General features: G+C 44.0%; 1 protein-coding gene across 1 annotated transcript in view; it reads right to left on the bottom strand.

The window, feature by feature from the left end:
* Positions 1-12,134, bottom strand: part of skia (SKI proto-oncogene a) — a 46,501-nt gene extending 34,367 nt beyond the window's left edge. Inside the window, exon 1 of the mRNA XM_085912893.1 lies at positions 10,798-12,134. Coding sequence (XP_085769019.1) covers positions 10,798-11,706 — 909 coding nt within the window. The 5' untranslated portion in view covers positions 11,707-12,134. The remainder of the gene's footprint in view (positions 1-10,797) is intronic.
* Between the last annotated feature and the right edge of the window lie 5,332 nt (positions 12,135-17,466).

Here is a 17,466-nt window from a genome sequence, read left to right as displayed (position 1 = left end):
TGAGGCTGTAAAGTCAAGAGTTCAGGGTAGAAGCACGTAGGTTGTTTGGTCAAGGGCAGAAAACAACATCAATGCAACAGGCCGTGCTTCCACTATCGCAGACGGCTGCGAAGGCCTCATAATGAGGCTCAAAGTTCATTAGCACAACTGTATGAAGACACACAAACATATTCCGAGTCAATAAATCCCACTCGGAGCAGTGGTAACATGCCAAATAGTGTCTGGCTGTCTCTATGATGGGATTTTTTTGTTATTTCTAATTAAAAAAAACAAAAAACAATAGTCAGCAGTTTCGGAGTAATTAAACAATAAATCTGGGAAACTACAATCATTTATATATATATAAAACGTCTGCACAGTTGTGTTGAGGTTATGAAAATACAAAACTATGAGGACTCGTTTTTTCCACCCCCATTAGGAATAATTTAGAAATGTAATAAGGTTGCGATAATGGATATAAGTGAACTTGGATTAGAAGTTGTTGTCCAAATGTTGTGATGAGGGAAATGAGGCAAGTCAACCACATGGGACCTTTTTACTTTGCACTGAAAACTTTCTTCCTGTTTTTCCTGGTCTTATTCATGAGGTTTTATTTGTAACCTCCCCGCATTGGACCCAGGATGAATTCAGTCAGTCCCCACCTGCATTTTTAGAAGTGCTCGTTGTTTGTTTTGTTGTATTTTGGAGTGGTGTATATCTTTGTGAAGGCAGAGCACAAAGAGGCCCATTGGTTCAATGCGGGTTGCTGGGAAGCCTCAAAATCAAGTTGGCTGGCCAGCACGCACTGGCACTTTCCACTTCCAAGCCGGACGTTTTGTTCCACTGTTGAACTCTGGGAGCTGAGTAAGTGCGAAAGAGACACGTAGAGAAGGAGGGAGAGTTTTAACTCAGTAGTCCAATCACATGGTTTCCAAAGGGAAGAGGGAGGGAGGGCCTTGGACCCAGAAAGAGGTCTGCTTGTCCAACTTTATCGGATTTCACAAGCATTTTACATCGCTCAGCTTGGCAATCGAAATCGTTTTCAGACTTTTACTGACTTCTTTGGGCTGGCTTTAGCGCTATATAACAGATATAAAATTGACATCAAGAGGTCTGTGGTTTTGACGGTTCAAATTATGTTAACGATAAAACTTGAAGTGAAAATGACAACATCCAGGAATATTTTCATTTAATGGAATCATTTTATCTGCCATTTCTTCTTCTTCTTCTTCTTCTTCTTCTTCTTCTTCTTCTTCTTCTTCTTCTTATTATTATTATTATTATTATTATTATTATTATTATTATTATTATTATTATATTAATAATATTAACTCCTAGTACCTGACCCCAGTGATGAGGAGGGTAGAGAATATTTACACAACCACAAGAGAAGGTAGTCGGGAGCAGAATGTGAATCGTTCAGGTTTCAAAGGAAGTCATTGTTATCATTTTTAGTGTTATTTTTAATTGATGGGAAAAAGCTAAATAGTTATCAGCTAAAGTGTCCTTGAATAAGATTTTGAATAAACAGTACGTAGAGCAAATTGAGTTGAGTTAAAGCATCAGTGTGTCAAGGGACCAAACCGATGCTGTCAAGTTTCTCCTCCTCCCTTCTAGCTTTCTCCCACCGCATCTTTTTCTCACAGCTCGCCTGGTTTCTCCTCCGTCAGAGGGAAGGCTAATGGACACATTAGCCGCTGGCTTGTCCCTCTGCGGTGATTAGGTGGCTGTGAGGTCATCCCTTCACTTCTGCCTCCATCAACATCAAAGATCTATCATTTCATTACGGCCGTGAGGAGGAAAGAAGGAAGGAGCAATGGCCGAATCACTGGCTGATCTATAAAGTCATCAATTTGCCCGCAACAAATGATGGGAAGATTCATGTGGAATTAGAATTCACAAAGGGGGAGAGCAGTGACATTGTGCGCTAATGAGCCTTCTTTGACATTGTGTTATTTGTTTGTTGTTTATTGTCCTTACAATGAGCGATAGCGAAAAGCAGATATTTTTTTTGTTGTTTTGTGTTTTTGCAAAATTTCTGTCCTTGACACGATGACTTTGGTCTCTGTTACCGACACGCTGCCACACTAAGTTGATTGATGAAGGACAATGACAGCTGACTACAAATCATTAAAACAAATATATAGAAAGTGTCTAATCCGGCTGTTGGTTTTGAAGTCTTTCTAAAAGTACGAGCAGAGCGACTGAATGCATCGTGTGGGTGCAGCCAGCGGAGATGGTATTGATTGCTGCAGGAAGTTGAATCTGATGTTTCACGCTGCTTCCTGAGTGCCACTGACAGTGGAAGAGCTTGAGATGTGAGCTTCTGGCAGGAATGGGGAGGCGGCATGACACAGGGGAAGTCACCGGTTCATGAAAACAAGGAGACAGCGCGACATAACACCTCAAGATTTGTCCTTGGGCCAAGACTAAACAGCACCTCCTGGCTCGGTTTCCTCCCAGAAGACCAAAGTCCCTGCGGGGAAAATGAAGCTAAATCACTGCTCTCAATCTTGGACCTTGATGTGGTCTCAACTCTGGTTAAAGTGCGTCTGGGCCAGATGTGAATGGATGTTTGCTGACTCGTGATTATAGCACGTGGAAATATAGCCGCTACTTCACATAACGGGAAGAATTGTCAGCTGTTTGTTGTGATGCCAAAAAAACGCTCGATGGCGTTGAGTAAAATAGGATAGTTTGGGGTTTTTTTCCTCTGCAGAGACATGCAGACAGAGCAGCGGCCTGCCATGACTGGAGCGAAGGAATTGGGGGATGGGGAAGGGAGGGGAGGGGGCTGGAAGAAAATGCAAGGGGGTGTAGCAGCGGTGTGGCAAGGTTCAGCTGCATCACTGACCTTTGCATGTGTGCACACGCATGTGTCTATGAGCATGTGTGTTGGAAGATAATGAAACAGGGCAGACAGATGAGCCCTTTGAGAAGACTAGAGGTCACATGGGATAAGTCAGCTTGTCCAACCGCCCCCCCCCCCCCCCCTCACACACACACACCATGACAGCAGACGTATATAAATGGCAGTCGGCTTTATACAAACAGATGTCCGACTGCTCAAGACGGCATTGGCGGAGTTTCTTTGAAGGAGGATGCTGAGAATAACTTCTTTGTGCTTGCAGTGGGATGAAGGCGGTTGGTTGGTGGTTACGCAGTCTGCACATTACCTTGTCTTAGACATCTACAATTACATTAATTATACGCCAAGGCCATGAAGAAGTCTATTGTGTGGTCTGGAGGAGAATTAACCTGAGAAAATGAGGGCATGTATTATATGGATAGGTAGAATAGAATAGGATTTTAGACAAATAAATCGCCGTCTTCTGAAACCCAAGAAGGCAGGTATGATCAAAACAGGGGAGGGAAGGGGGCTGGGGATTCCCCTTTTAGGGTGTTATTTTATTTAACATCTGCATAGCTGCTTCGTCGTTCAAAGCGTGGCTGAGATATATTCATTCAAAAAGAGGAATTCTCAGGCAGGATGAAGGAAATATGTTAATATCATTATCAATTGTTGTTTCCAGGACCAAAGTTGAAAAATGCCATCGTAGCCCCAAAAATGCACATGCATTTTTTGCACTCGTTTGAACTGTTTGACAAGCTACAGCTAAAGTGACTTCAGGTTGTTTTCTTTTTCTGTCCAGGCAGATTCAATAAACCGTTTATCATCAACAGACTCACCAATTTCTGGAAAATCATTACTTTTATGAGTGTACTTATGACAAAGAAAGGCTATGATGGCTTTGTCAGCATTCAAGACAATGTTTTAATGGATCATTAAGGCAACTCCTGATAAATCCTGTTTAAGATTAACCCACTTATCGCAATCAAGACCATCTTGACAGAAACTGTGGGTGTGTAAAATACATGCTCCTGATTGGGGGGTTGGGGTCTTGTGAAAAGAGACGACCAGCTGTAGTGTCAACAATGCGCTTGAATGCATCAACTAGATTAAAACACTTTAGAACTGGGAGACACTATTAAAAAAAACATGCGTATCACCTCCAAAATAAAGACTGTCTTTTTGCAAAGCGGTCCAACTCCATTTGATACATTTCCTGGAAATGTTGAGGAAGTTGAAGCTTTTTTTTTTTTTTTTACTTTGTTTGTCTACGCAGGAAAGCATGATGCTTCCAGGAAAAGAAGCAAATAGGCACAAGTGAGAATGGAGGAGGGGTGAGACAAACAATGGGCAACGGGCCATGATTGAGGTGCTTTGGGAGCCCTGCTCGCCCAGGGGTAGGGGGGCGGGTCATCACCTCTATCTGTCTAACAATCGTAGAGCCACAGCTGATACCGAACACAAAAGGAGTGAGAATAACCAGTCGGTGAGGAGATACTCGCCCAGCCCCACCAAGTTGTCTCCAAACAATACCTCCCTGAGCTCCTGGGAGTTGCCCACTCCATAGGGTTGAGTCAAAACCAGTGAGACCCACTTACTGTGTCATCCCTTTAAAGAAAATGCTAACATGATGGCCTAAATATTTCTTCACCAAATGAAAGCATACGCTAAAGGATAAGTGATGAACAGTATTTAAGGGACTGTCTGCCATGCAACAACCCATCCACTTGACTTGAAGGGGATTTTGCAAAGCTGTAAGGTTGACTTGGCAGCTTTGTCCTCGAGGAATCGAGTCAGGACGGACTGAAATGAGATTAGCGTATTTTAGCATTAACTTGCTCGTACTGTATCTACCTGCCCGTTCCAAAATTAGAACTCGACTGAAGTGATGCCCTTAAAAGAAAACTGCCCATCCGTGGGAGTGTTGTCCAAACAGTCTGGCACGGATCACTGGATTGTGACATGACACGATGGGGGGGATTGTTCCAGGCGGATATTGCGCTTCACATTGACTGTAGTGTGTGTGTGTGTGTGTGTGTGTGTGTGTGTGTTTATGTGCGTGTGTTTACGTATGTGCGTGTGTGTGCGTGGTTGGGGGGCGGGGGGGGGCGGGGGGGTAAAACTGCATGACTGTGGGAGACAGGCAGATGGGGATGGAAATGAGTAGGCAGTGAGCTCATGCTAATCTCCCGCTACAGCTCCAACAGCTGATCCAGGCAGCGAACCCACACGCACAGACTCACACACACACACACACACACACACACACACACACACACACACACACACACACACACACACTAATAATACACTAGACCAGACTGATGCGCAATCATACAGCCAACAAGGCACGTGATGTTTTAGACATGTCGATGTTCCTTCGATGTTTTTTGTGCAGTAAATACAAGTCAATATTAATCTGACACACATCTACGTGCAACCTCAATATGACGTCACATTGCCAGTGAATGTTAATTTGTTGGGTAATATTTTGTGTGCGTGCATGTGACTGTGTGTGCGGTTCAGACAGCCATCTGCCTCGTGGGAGGAACAGCAGCACGCGATTGGTGGGTCGGGCATATAATGGAGGCAAAGGGTGAAGCGGGTCACCTCTTTATTAGGGGAGGGAAAGGTGGCGTGTTGCTGACTGCTCTTCTAAACATATGGGTGGGGGCGGGGGCAGTGGGGGGGTAATGCTGTCAAATGGGCTGATGCAGCAAAAAGTAGCCACACCATTTCATCTCAAAATGTCTATGGCATAATATGTCATTTCCACAGCCCGGCTTGAAGACTTGAAGGAATTCATTTTGAAGATGATGTGTATCGTTCCTGTCAAAGTGGCGAGCTTTTTTTTTTGGGGGGGGGGGGGGGGGGGGCGACGAATGCTGACGCACAGAAACAACCCGAGCAGGAGACAAAAGGATGATTGTTACTCGGCTAAACTAAGCAGATCTGATGCGATGCCTTTCAAGTATCAATGCTGCGCCGTCAGCCACGGTCTGCTGACACAAAATAATTTGTCCTACAAAGAAGTTGGGGGGATTTTGAAGAGTTTAGTCAACAGACAGTATTTTGTTGCTTTGGGGGATTAAAGGTTGTAAAATATGGCAAAATCTACTTTTCATAAAGGCATGGCTCGTGCGCCATATTTTTTGAGTGTTTGCAGAATGTGGCTGGAAGCTTTTTCCCTTGAAAACCTCTCATTTTGCCCAAGAATATCCCCAAAATAACAAAGGTTGGTCAATTAATGTTCAGTTTTAGTCTGAATTAATGAAGATTTTTTATATTATTTTACACAGGATTTTTATATATCATATTTTTATATTTTACATTATTTTATACAGTTTTTTATGTATTATACTTTTATATATTTGTATATTTTATTATGTTTTATTTTATATTATTTTATACAGGATTTGACCATTTCTTAACTCAAATTGTAGCAAACAACAACAACTTGAGTCGCTCTAATCAGCCTGAATTATTCCGTAGGTGTGAAGGATGCATCTTTATGTATGTTTACGCCCTTTCATTGGGGTTTACATGATTTATTTATTTTTGCATTACATTATTTTACCCATTGATACGAATTTAATCATGTTTAGTATTTGTACGTGATTTCCATAGATTGCTGTCCGTATTTCAGGGTCGAAACGGCTTTACCGTGCTGAATAGTTGAGCAGACGATATGTTGTGTTGAGTAGTTGCCGCTATAGCAAGGCTTATGCGCCATGTGTGTCGATGAATATTTCAAAGAGCAACTCATTAAATAAACAAGCTGGACCTCGCCGCCTACGGTAACCTACCATCAATATTGAATGCACACCAAAAATTGACAGTGTTGTTCACAAGCCAACAGACGGACAGTCCTGTCATCAAATTGCACCATCTGACTGAGCGAGAGCTGCTTCTTCTTCCACGCAACACCTGGAGCAGGTCATGGCGTTCTTCCTTCCGTGCTGCTTTTACAATAATCCCAATGAGACGTGCTTAAGGTCCTTCGAAGATTTAAGAATAGACGCTGTGAACTGAATACGCTTGTTCGAAGCGGGCTATGAATATTCTGACGGGGATTTCACCTAGTGGGAGGAAATACCTTATTTCCATGCATGCTCTTTGCTCTGGCAAGGCATGAGCTCTGAGCTTTGCGTGCAGCACATTCTAAGACAGCTCGTATGCATGGTTGCCTATCACGCTGCCTTCATGCATTACTTGGTGGGAAGCCATTTATCCTTCGTGTTGTTTAAGTCCATGGACAAATAGGCAAGGGGTAGCCGAGCTATCCCAAGTGTGCAGCTTGGTTCAAGCTCTATGCCTTGTGTGGAAACCAGTCTGAATACGGACTCAAAGAAGCCAGTTGTGGACATACAGCCTGCTTCTCAAAATGGAAGAATGAAAATGAAAAATAAATAAATAAATAAATAAATAAACAAATGCATGAATGAATGAATAAAACTTCTGTGAGAGAGCTCTTTCCCCGTTCCTGTCACTTCATTTAAATTGGTCTTGAGAAGTGATTGAGTTTTCAATCATCTTGGGGAAAAAAAAAAACATATATCGACGGAAAAAAAAATGAAGGGAAAGAAAATAAGGCATCAAATCTGCACGACATTCAATTCAGCATTTGCAGCAGACGTTTGCAACTGTCACATTTGCTGATGGGCAGCAAAAGGAGGATGGAAATATTCCCTCTGCCGCCATTGAAATGCACAGCCACCAGCTGTTATCCTGTGCACTGCGTGGACATGGCTGGCTGTCAGCAGCCTGAGCCAGCGCTCTGCCTTGCATATGAAATAGGACGTGGACTGCTATCCCCTCTGGGAGTTCACTTCCTCTGAGCCCCCCCAGCGGCACCACTGCCCCACCTCGCCCCTGAAACAAGCGGCCTCTTTCGACATTAGCCAAATATCCAGAGGAGCACTAAAAGGGTCCAAGTTTTAACATAGAAAATCCCCAAACAAATAGACGAGTCAGCATACATCATTTCAAACCATATAAAAAGGTCTCTCTCATTTGTTGTTTGCATTCTTGCAACACAGTCGCTTTTAACGTATTCTTTTGCAAAGCCCGGCCACGGTTGTTGATGGACGTGGTGTGTAAGCATCTAATCAGACGAGCTTATTCCGATTTCTTATCCAGGGACGTTGATATCTAGTGGGAGATTTGACATGTCACCTAGGTAAGGCTGCCTGTCTGCCACCGCTCAATCTGAATTCAAATGCCCGCCCATTCCATTTCTTTTCTGTCTATGGAACATGACAGAAACTATTTTAGAAGGTACAGCATCCACCCACTTAGCCAACAAGCTGGACAATTCCGTCTTGGTTACGGAATGCATTTTATTCCATTTCTATTCTAAACAGGAGCACAACACATTGAATTGTATGTCAGATTAATTACGCGCCGCTAGCTTTTATGGCACAATGTCACGCAATTTAGCAATGGCCACATGTGGAAACACAAGCCTGATCTGGTTTTGGCTGACCAGATCCAAAGTCAAGGAAAGTCACTACATGTGTTTATTTTAATTATTTTTTATTGATGGGTTCGAGGAGCCAAGAGAGAACCCACAAAGGAAAAACTCCAAGACCCCAAACCGGGATTCAAACCATAGTCAACTACCGCTCTCCTATGAACACGCCATTTCAAGAAATACTATAACGTGAACAGGCAAATCAATCATTCCCTGTCACTAACAGCTTCGGTGTGCTTTCACTTGTTTCATCGTCGCCAGCTGAGCCTTTTCCAATTGTCTCTCAAACCCAACTTTCAAAAAGTAAAGACATGCCCCAAAAGTCATCCTTTCTTAGATTCAGACTGCTGCGTGTGTGTCTCGGAAGGAAGCTCTTAGAGGAGTGTCTGCAAGGGAGGGGGGGGGGGGGGTGTGGCAATATCATTTCCTGCGTCTGTCTGCATTCGAGACTGCCGCCGCCGCTGTAACAGACTCATTAATATTCACAGAGGCTGTAGAGTTCCGCTGCTGACAGCACACAGATGACAGCGTTCCTCGGGAGCTAAAAAGACATAAAGCAGCATAGTCTGCCACTTTCTGCTCACACGCTCCAAGAACATTTTCAAAGTGCCTCATCTTTGCTTAAATGTGCTGACAAAGGGGAGCTCTGTTGTCGTAAGTTTAGCAATTTTCCTCAACTCCTACCCAGCATGTATTCCCTCATTGGCGTTTCTTGAAACAAGGTGCTGCAGGAAGGGGGGGGTAAAGGAGTCAGATTAAAAAGCAAATGAGCCTTTGGCATAACACTCGAGTGCCCTGTGGGCTCTTGTATAAAACTCGAAGAGGCCCTCGAAAGTGGGGTCCTTGAGGTGTGCCCACTCTAGCTTGAATGAACGTGTGTGCCAAGAGTGGCTATTCACCATGCATGGCAGGGACTCTGGCATTCTCCGGGACATGGAGGGTCTCTCGCAGTTCTCTTTCCTTTGCCATGTTACTCAGAGAGAATCTTCTGTACGGGACAAGAGACGAATTGCTCCCAAACACTCTTTGGTTTCTCGGTCTGATCAAACCAAGTGTTTTGCCCCACGAGTCCACTCCGGTGGCAATCAGACCAGAGTAAAAGGTAGATAAGGGAGGGGGAGGACCAGTGTGTGTGTGTGTGTGTGTGTGTGTGTGTGTCAGAGGTGGGTTGCTGGCCTGGGGTAGGTGGATGTTTGGGGGAGGGGTGGGCCCGATGTTTGCTGAATGCTCCCCTTTGTTGGGATCATATTATGTTTCCACCACAATACTTCTAAACCCTGCTTCATCAACCCCATTCATGTGTAACAGTTCATGCAAATGACATCACTAGTCTTTTTTTCCTGGGGGTGGGGTGGGGGTGGGAATCCTTTATCAATCTCCCACACAAACTTCTCTCTTTCTCCTCCTACTGGCACATCACTTGTCTCATTAAAATGCATTCATGGAGTTTTACACGTCTGTCATTTTGCTCATATTTGACTTCATCGTTGGACAAAAATAGCCACTGATTCAGAAATGTGCTGTCACAAATGCTTTCACACATGAAATGCAACATGCATGCTCTTACAGTCATAACACCGGCCAACGCAGAAGACAGAAACGATACAAAGCAACATTAAAACTGAGGTTTTCCACTGGCCTGCAGAGGAAGATGAAATTTCATCAAAAGTGGTTGCTTTCATTTCACCTCAACTAGATCTTGCGTTTACACAGTCCTTGTGAGGCATTTGTTGGTAAATGGGATCGTATTTACAGTAAGGCTCAATAAAACTGAGCCTGAGAGGTGTTTCGCCTTGCAGATAATGACTTTATTGCCACCAAAGGTGTTTTAGGGTCTTCATTGTATAGGGCGTAATTAGTAATAACATGCCAATGATGACCAAACACTCATTAAAAACACACACATACAACCAATGCATTAGCTCAGTTTTCCATTTGTTTTCCAATTTGGGGGGGATTGTTGGGTAAAAAAAAAACACACCCATCCATTTTCTATATCCTTGTTGCTTAAATGCATATTTTTGTTGACATCGATTGTGCAACCTGCAGCAAGTGTCACTTTAAGAATGTGGGCAGACACCTTGTTCAATCAATCAATCAAGTCAAGTTTATATAGCCCTAAATCACAAGCAGTCTCAAAGGGCTCTGTCCTCTGCATTTAACCCATCCCCATGTGATTTTGATCCATCCCCTGGGGGAGAGGGGAGCAGTGAGCAGCAGCGGCGCCGCGCTCGGGAATCATTTTTGGTGATCTAACCCCCCAATTCCAACCCTTAATGCTGAGTGCCAAGCAGGGAGGCAATGGGTTCCATTTTTATAGTCTTTGGTATGACCCGGCCGGGGTTTGAACCCACAACCTTCCAGTCTCAGGGCGGACACTCTACTACTAGGCCACTGAGCTGGTATGTTAAAACAGATGGCAGCTTTTTTTTTTTCTTCTTCTTCTTCTTTTTTGAATGACACCTAAAGAGTCACGCCAAGTTGGCCAACTCACCCTGGACGATAGTTTCCTCTTGTACTTGTTGGCGAAATCAAACTTCTCCTTGATTTCGTCCAGGAGCTGCTCCAGGCGGCTCTTCTCCTCCTTGCCCGTGTAATCCTGGCCCAGGAGGACGTAGGCCCTCCAGTTGGCCGAGTCGAAGCCCCAGTGGCAAGTCCTGTTCTCCTGCGCCTTGTGGCTGTGCACCACGAACTTGTGCGTGGGGTACATGAGTCTGCAGTCCATGCACTGGATGCACGCTGCGTTGGGGCTGGTGTACAACTCGGGAACGAACAAGCCCTTGCACTTGCCGAAGCACTCGTGGTAGATCTTGAAGCTCCTCTCGGTGAGCTCCAGCTCCAGCGCTCCTCCGCTGCTCGCCTCCTTCTTGCAGCGAGGCGGATAAGCGCCCCCGTAGATGAGCGCGTTGCACAGCCGCTCGGCGTCCGTCTTGGTGATGAGACCACAGGAGGGCGCCGAAAAGGGCAGGATCCCCATGACTTTGAGGATCTCCAGCTGGTCGGCGGTGCACCGGGAGCAGTAGATGTGCAGCTCGTCGCACACCGAGTTGATCTGCTGCAGGCTGAAGTCCCGCAGCACCGTGTTGAGGATCTGGGGGAGACACAGCCGCTTCTCCCCTCCGACCACGAAGCACGAGATGGTCTCGCCTTCCAGGACCGTCTCGCACCTCTCCGTGGAGCGGTCTGACGGGATGAAGAGCGGTCCGGGCATCACTGGCGGCGGCAGATGCTGCAGGACCGGCTCGGGCTCCTTCCCGTCCTTCTTGAAAAGAAGCTCATGTTGCCAGCGGGCAGAAAAGGCAGCCGGCCCCCCTAGAGAGCTCATAGAGCTGAGGTGAAACTGCTTGAGAGTTTGTTGCAGTCCCGGATGAGGCTGGAAGCTCTGCCGACTTACAGTCTCCATGTTTTCCCCGCAACTTTACCAGCGAACACCCCTCTTGTCTTCGACCCGGGACCACGAGCGTCTTGTCGCGCCTGAGACGGATAAATCCACTGCGTCCGATAATTGGCCAAAACTTTGAAGCACTTCATCAAACATTTAATTCTAATGAAAAAAGAAAGTCCCCGTGGGCAAGTTCACGCCTGCATTCCCGTGAAGAGTGAATGAACACCGGTCAGTCGCTTTCTGAAGCGCCTCTCAGACAGTCCATGTCGGATAGAAGAAAGGGGCTGGCTTTCCAAACTCCACCAAAAAAAAATACACAAAAAGTTCCCAGCGTCCAATTCCGCAGGATAAAAAGCGAAAACAAATGAAAAGCGATTGTCGAAAGTCGATATTAGTTGGATTCAAATCCAACTTAAGCGGCTCTTTCCGCTCTCGAGGACCGCACCGACGGCCCCCGCAGTTCACTGTGACTGTATGGAGATGAGCGCTCGCTCGCTCTCTCTCTTCCCCCTCCTCTCTCTCTCTTCCTCTCTCTCTCTCCCAGTCTGCGTCTCTCGGTCACGCGCACGCGCTCCCCTCCCCTCCCCTCCGTGTTTGTGTGTCTGGCTCAGTCATTGAATCCTAGCCAGGAATGTGAGTGACTCTGCAGGCACGGCTGTTCCAGAGAGAAGCCTCCACTCCCTCGCTTTGGCCCGCAAATAGGCAGCAATCTATCTGTCTATCCGTCCATCCATCTATCGATCCGTCCACCCATCCATCCACCCATCCGTCCATCCATCCGTCCATCCATCCATCAGAATTTTAAGTGTATCTAATTATACACAATACAGAAAAATAAAGTCCATTGACCAATTCTGTTATTTGGACAGTATGCACGACTTGTGCGCATTAAGATTCTGCTTTTGTCCTTATGGTAGGCCTATTCAAGTTCTAAATCGGCCAGTTGTACATAATCGTGTATAATAGAAAATAAATACCTTGGAGACCAATATTTATCCATACGTGGACAAAACTGCACAAAATGCTTGATAACAGCTTTGAAATCATGCCTGGTGTCAGATTGAATATTTTAGATAGAGTTAAGATGAATGCATACGTGTGCGTGTGTGCGCGTGTGTGCGCGTGCGTGTGCGTGCGTGCGTGTGTGCGCGTGCGTGTGCGTGCGTGCCTATTCTAAAAACCAAATGCTTTTTTCCCCCCTCAATATAAAAATCAGGCTACCCACTATATTGTGTGACACATCCGCATGACTGGCTAGCCAAGGGTGGCTCGTGAACTCAAAGTCCTTACTTCCACTCAGTTTCTCTCCGAATGTTAATACAGGAAGTGTCAGAGTGAAAGTTGGTGGCGAATAACCAAAACCAAGTGACTCAACTTGACAAGTTCAACTTCAAGGGGGAAGAACTGCTCTAGTGGCGCCCCCCAGCCAGGCACTGCCGTCACTGCAACTCCAGCCATGAAATCCCAATGCAAATACAAAGTAGGCAGAGAATCCTCATGAACCTCAACATCAAGTTAAAATATAATTGGTCCTACAATTAAAAAATTAAAAACATTCCCCTGACGAATTCAAACTCCTCCTATGTCACGTCAGCATGCTATAATTATCAGACTTTCCAGGAACTGCCTGCACAGATTACATCGTCATCATAAGTATGTAATGTTAAAGTAATTTGCAGAGAATGCAAGTGCATGTATGTGCCATGTTCTGTTTGGCACCAAGGTTACCAAATAGTAAGAAAGCTCGGTTGAACAGAATCACCTTCATACAAAACCAATCAATTGAGCCATTTGTCCATCTTCCACTGGTAGTTTGAGGTCATCTTAAACGGCAAGGTCTTTCTCAAATCGTATTGTAACTCAAGGCCATTGACTTCCACAACAGCATTCCAGTCGACTGAAAAAAAAAAAAACCTGTTAACAAATTCATTCTGCTCTTCGCTAAAGTAACATCATAGACATTGAAAGTCTGTACTGTCATTTGAGAGCTTTGGAATAAATAGTATGAAAGAATCATATCAAAGGCAAAGTTGAATAAGACTTGAAAAAACAGATATACATCAAATACCTTCACAAGATTGAGTGTGTACAGTATATACCGTATATACACACATCGTAAATACTCCATACAGATCTTTGGTTGTTACGTTTTGCAAGTGATCATAAAGGCGCCGGTCGGTATATAACTATTGCCATGGTCTCCATGACAGCAGAACACCAAACAGCATCACGTGGGATGAATGACATCAGGTTTCTTTCCTGGCGCTGGTTGTCTTTTTCTCAGCGTAGCACGATGTACCACAGGAACAGACCACCGGTCCGCTACACTGTTTCACTGTAAAGCTCGAAAAACAGATCAGCTCACGTCAGCTCTTCTGTAATGGTCCTTCTGGAATACCGATTTCATACAGTTCCTGGCCAATAAATGTGATCACCAAATTTTAGGTTGCCCCATAACGCTGTTTTCCTTTTTGGTATTAAGCTCCTCTCTTTGTTTTCGAAGTGTTCCCTTTTCCTTTCCATTGCATAAGATCAGCCAATCTCCATTGGTCTCCATGCTGGCCAAAAGCTTAGCGGGCTCGGAAATTCCCACCACTATTTTGTCATATTTCCATTTTATGTGTGCCCTCACAGAGGAAACAAAGTATTATGTTTCAACTTGGTGTAACCCATTGAAATGTACACAGAGAGGACATCCAAATGAAAGAGTGGTGTAATATATGTGATCATGTAAAACTCAAACACGCCTGCAATTTTATTGAGAAGGACGAAAAGGAAATTTCTCAAGGTCACGGTACTCACTTCCCTGTAAAGTTGTTTTTCACTTTATGCGTGATAATGTATAAATCCTAAAAATGTGAAAACACACTCTGCTTGAGTTTGTAGTGTCAATCAAATATGTTTATTATTTAATGCAGCATGTGCTCAAATAGTTGTGGTGAGTAAGAAAAACGTATGTATGGGTGTGTCTTATGAAATAGACGTTCTTGGATTGGACAAATTCCACTGACGTCATAAGCAAAACAAGAAAGTTGAATACCGCGAGCGTGCGAATTCCCTCCACACATGAAGACATGGCTGGCAATCTCGCACAGTCCAAAAGCATAAATAAACGCAAGTATTCCGCCGAGGATACGATAGAAATATCTTCCAGTGGCTCTCCGGAGACGGAACTTACAGTAGAAAAGAAGACTAATGTGACCAGGTGTGCGCAAAACGTACATTGATAGCATGTGTGGGTAAAGTTTCATGACAACGCTTTTACAAACATCGTTCCAGTTTATGTATCAAGCTACACGTTTCTGTTACGTCGTGAAAACGGATCATTGTCGTAAACCGAGGACTGAGACAAACAATCAAATGAATAACCCGAGGGGGGTCAAAGAAGTGCCAAAAATGTCATGATCCTAATAAAATAAACTGTTGCTTTCAAATAATATTGACTTGTCATAATACTTCACTTGAAAATACTTTTGAGTTGATTGAGGACTATGATTTGAAGGTCAACAGATTCAGGCTCCCCACGGTGGACTAAGGACAACCTGTCTTCTGCGGAAACTCTGTGGGCCTTGACCCTTCAGGCCGCTCTGCCGTACTTTAACGAGGAGCGTTGGGAAGAAGTTCCTGATCTTCCTCATCCATTTGCAACAGTATGTTTGTGACCTCTATGTTTTGCCAGTCACCATTTTTCTGAAGCTGAACCGTGATTGGAGAGGACCTGACAAAAGCGATGTTGACAGCAAGCGGCTGAATGCCCCCACCACCAGATGGATGAAAATGGGGGACTTCTGCAGCTTAACTCTTATTACACATTGCAATATTAACTAATAATATTAATGCAATAGTTTGCAATGTTTATACTAGTGGGGGCACTCACAAGATATTCTTGTAAAGAAAATTTTGCCTTCAAATTCGGACACCTTGCTGTGCGCTCCCCTCTTTTGTCAACCTGCCCTGATCGTCATAGTATTAAGTTACAGTTCATGTTTATAATACCGGAAACGACTCTAATTTCCAATATAGACACAATCATATGCACATTCTGCAATACTGCCTCAAACTGTCCCAAACTGTTGGAGATATCTTGCACATTTGCAAGACTTTTACCAGGTTATGAAAAGCAAACGTATTTATTTATTCATTTTAGCACGCATTAATCTTGTGCTTCCTGTCCCTCCAGGGCCTCCCAGATGGACCGTGATGGCCACCTGGCTCAGTGTCTGTCAGAGATGAATGTGGACATGAGCTGGTGAGCTCCGAGCAGCCCCCGATGCGCCGAATGCATTCAGCGGGCACAAATGATGCGTTTGCAGACCAGCGGGCAGTCAGGAGACGTTCAAGCTTTCCCCATAATGTGGTCATAAAGGTTTTGATGATTATTTCAGATGTTGTGTCTTATTTAATCCTTCAATGAGAAATCATTGTTTTGATCCTGGAAACGGAGCTGCCAGGTATGAAATCTAAAAAGAAAAAGAAACACTTCAAATGAGATGGCAGATGAGGAAGATTGCTGAAATATCCAAGTGCTAGCTTGTCTGTGTGTGTTTTTATTCACGGACTTTTTAACTGCTTCATTATCGCTGCCTGCGCTATCTTCCTCTCTGCATGTCAAGGCCTGCAGCTAAATGAGAACCTTTGACTCTGGATCCACTAATTAATCCTATTATGGAGTGAACAAAATCATCAAGGGTCAGATTTCATCAACTAATTCTCAGCCAATCGAGACATTTTCCTTGGAAGTGTTTTTTTTTTTAAAAAGGGGAAATGCTAATTTAGATGGATAAATGAAGTATTTGATTTGATGGAGATATACCAGAGCTGCACAACTTTGAAATTGCAACATTTTGATAAGGGTGGCGGAAGCAAACGTTCCTCATTTGGTTTTTAAAATGGACAGATTCATTCATAGATGAGGTTAGGAAAAAGTTACATCAGTTCATTTAATATTAAAATAATTTAATCTTTTTAATGATGAATTACAATGAATCAACTGGTTATTTAATGTAAAATCAATTCAAATGCAAGTCAGTCTTAGGAAAAATGTGACCATACTTTGCCCACGCCTAATTTACACATACTTGGAAGGTGCTAATAGTGAGAACTTTAGCCTCCAATTTAAAATACTCCTGCCAATGGATGTGTTCCGGGCTTGTGAAACCTTATTTTTAATGGAACAAACAATTTGTGAATAATTAATCTGCCAGCCTATATTGATCTAATCGCAACAACAAAAGCAGTTGTATAAAACATTCACACCATGTAATAAAAATGAAGAACCTTACAATTTGTCAGCAAGCGTATTAAAACCAATCACCAAAACAACAACGGCCATATCTGGAAAAAAAACAACTCAGCAGAATGTTTAAAAAAAACGACTCCATCCGGTTTCTATGACATTCCTGTTTAGGGTTGGAGGGCAAGCTGGAGGCGTTGCTTCACATCTGGCTCACGTGGAGTCGAACAATTTCTGGCACCTGTGAACAACTGTTCCATCCCTGGACCCTTGGGCTGTTCTGTGTTTTCAGTGAATTCACATGTATGGGAATAAAAGTAAGAACAAAACTGTAAATAGACAGAGTGAATTTTGACATTGAAAAAATAGGAAGTCTTGTGAAAAGATCAAATTAGCACTACCCAGAACAAGTATTGTAAAGGGGAGTCAAACGTTCAGTCAGCCAAGACCTCGTTCCAGCACAACTAGCCAGCACCGAGGTATTTACAATCGGCTGCAGTGACGGAATTGGAAACAAGTATTGGCACTGAAAAGCAACAAACACA

Source organism: Syngnathus leptorhynchus, chromosome 1 (assembly GCF_054491065.1).
Source record: "Syngnathus leptorhynchus isolate UIUO chromosome 1, UIUO_Slep, whole genome shotgun sequence".
Taxonomy (NCBI): Eukaryota; Metazoa; Chordata; class Actinopteri; order Syngnathiformes; family Syngnathidae; genus Syngnathus; species Syngnathus leptorhynchus.
This window is presented reverse-complemented; position numbering and strand designations above follow the sequence as displayed.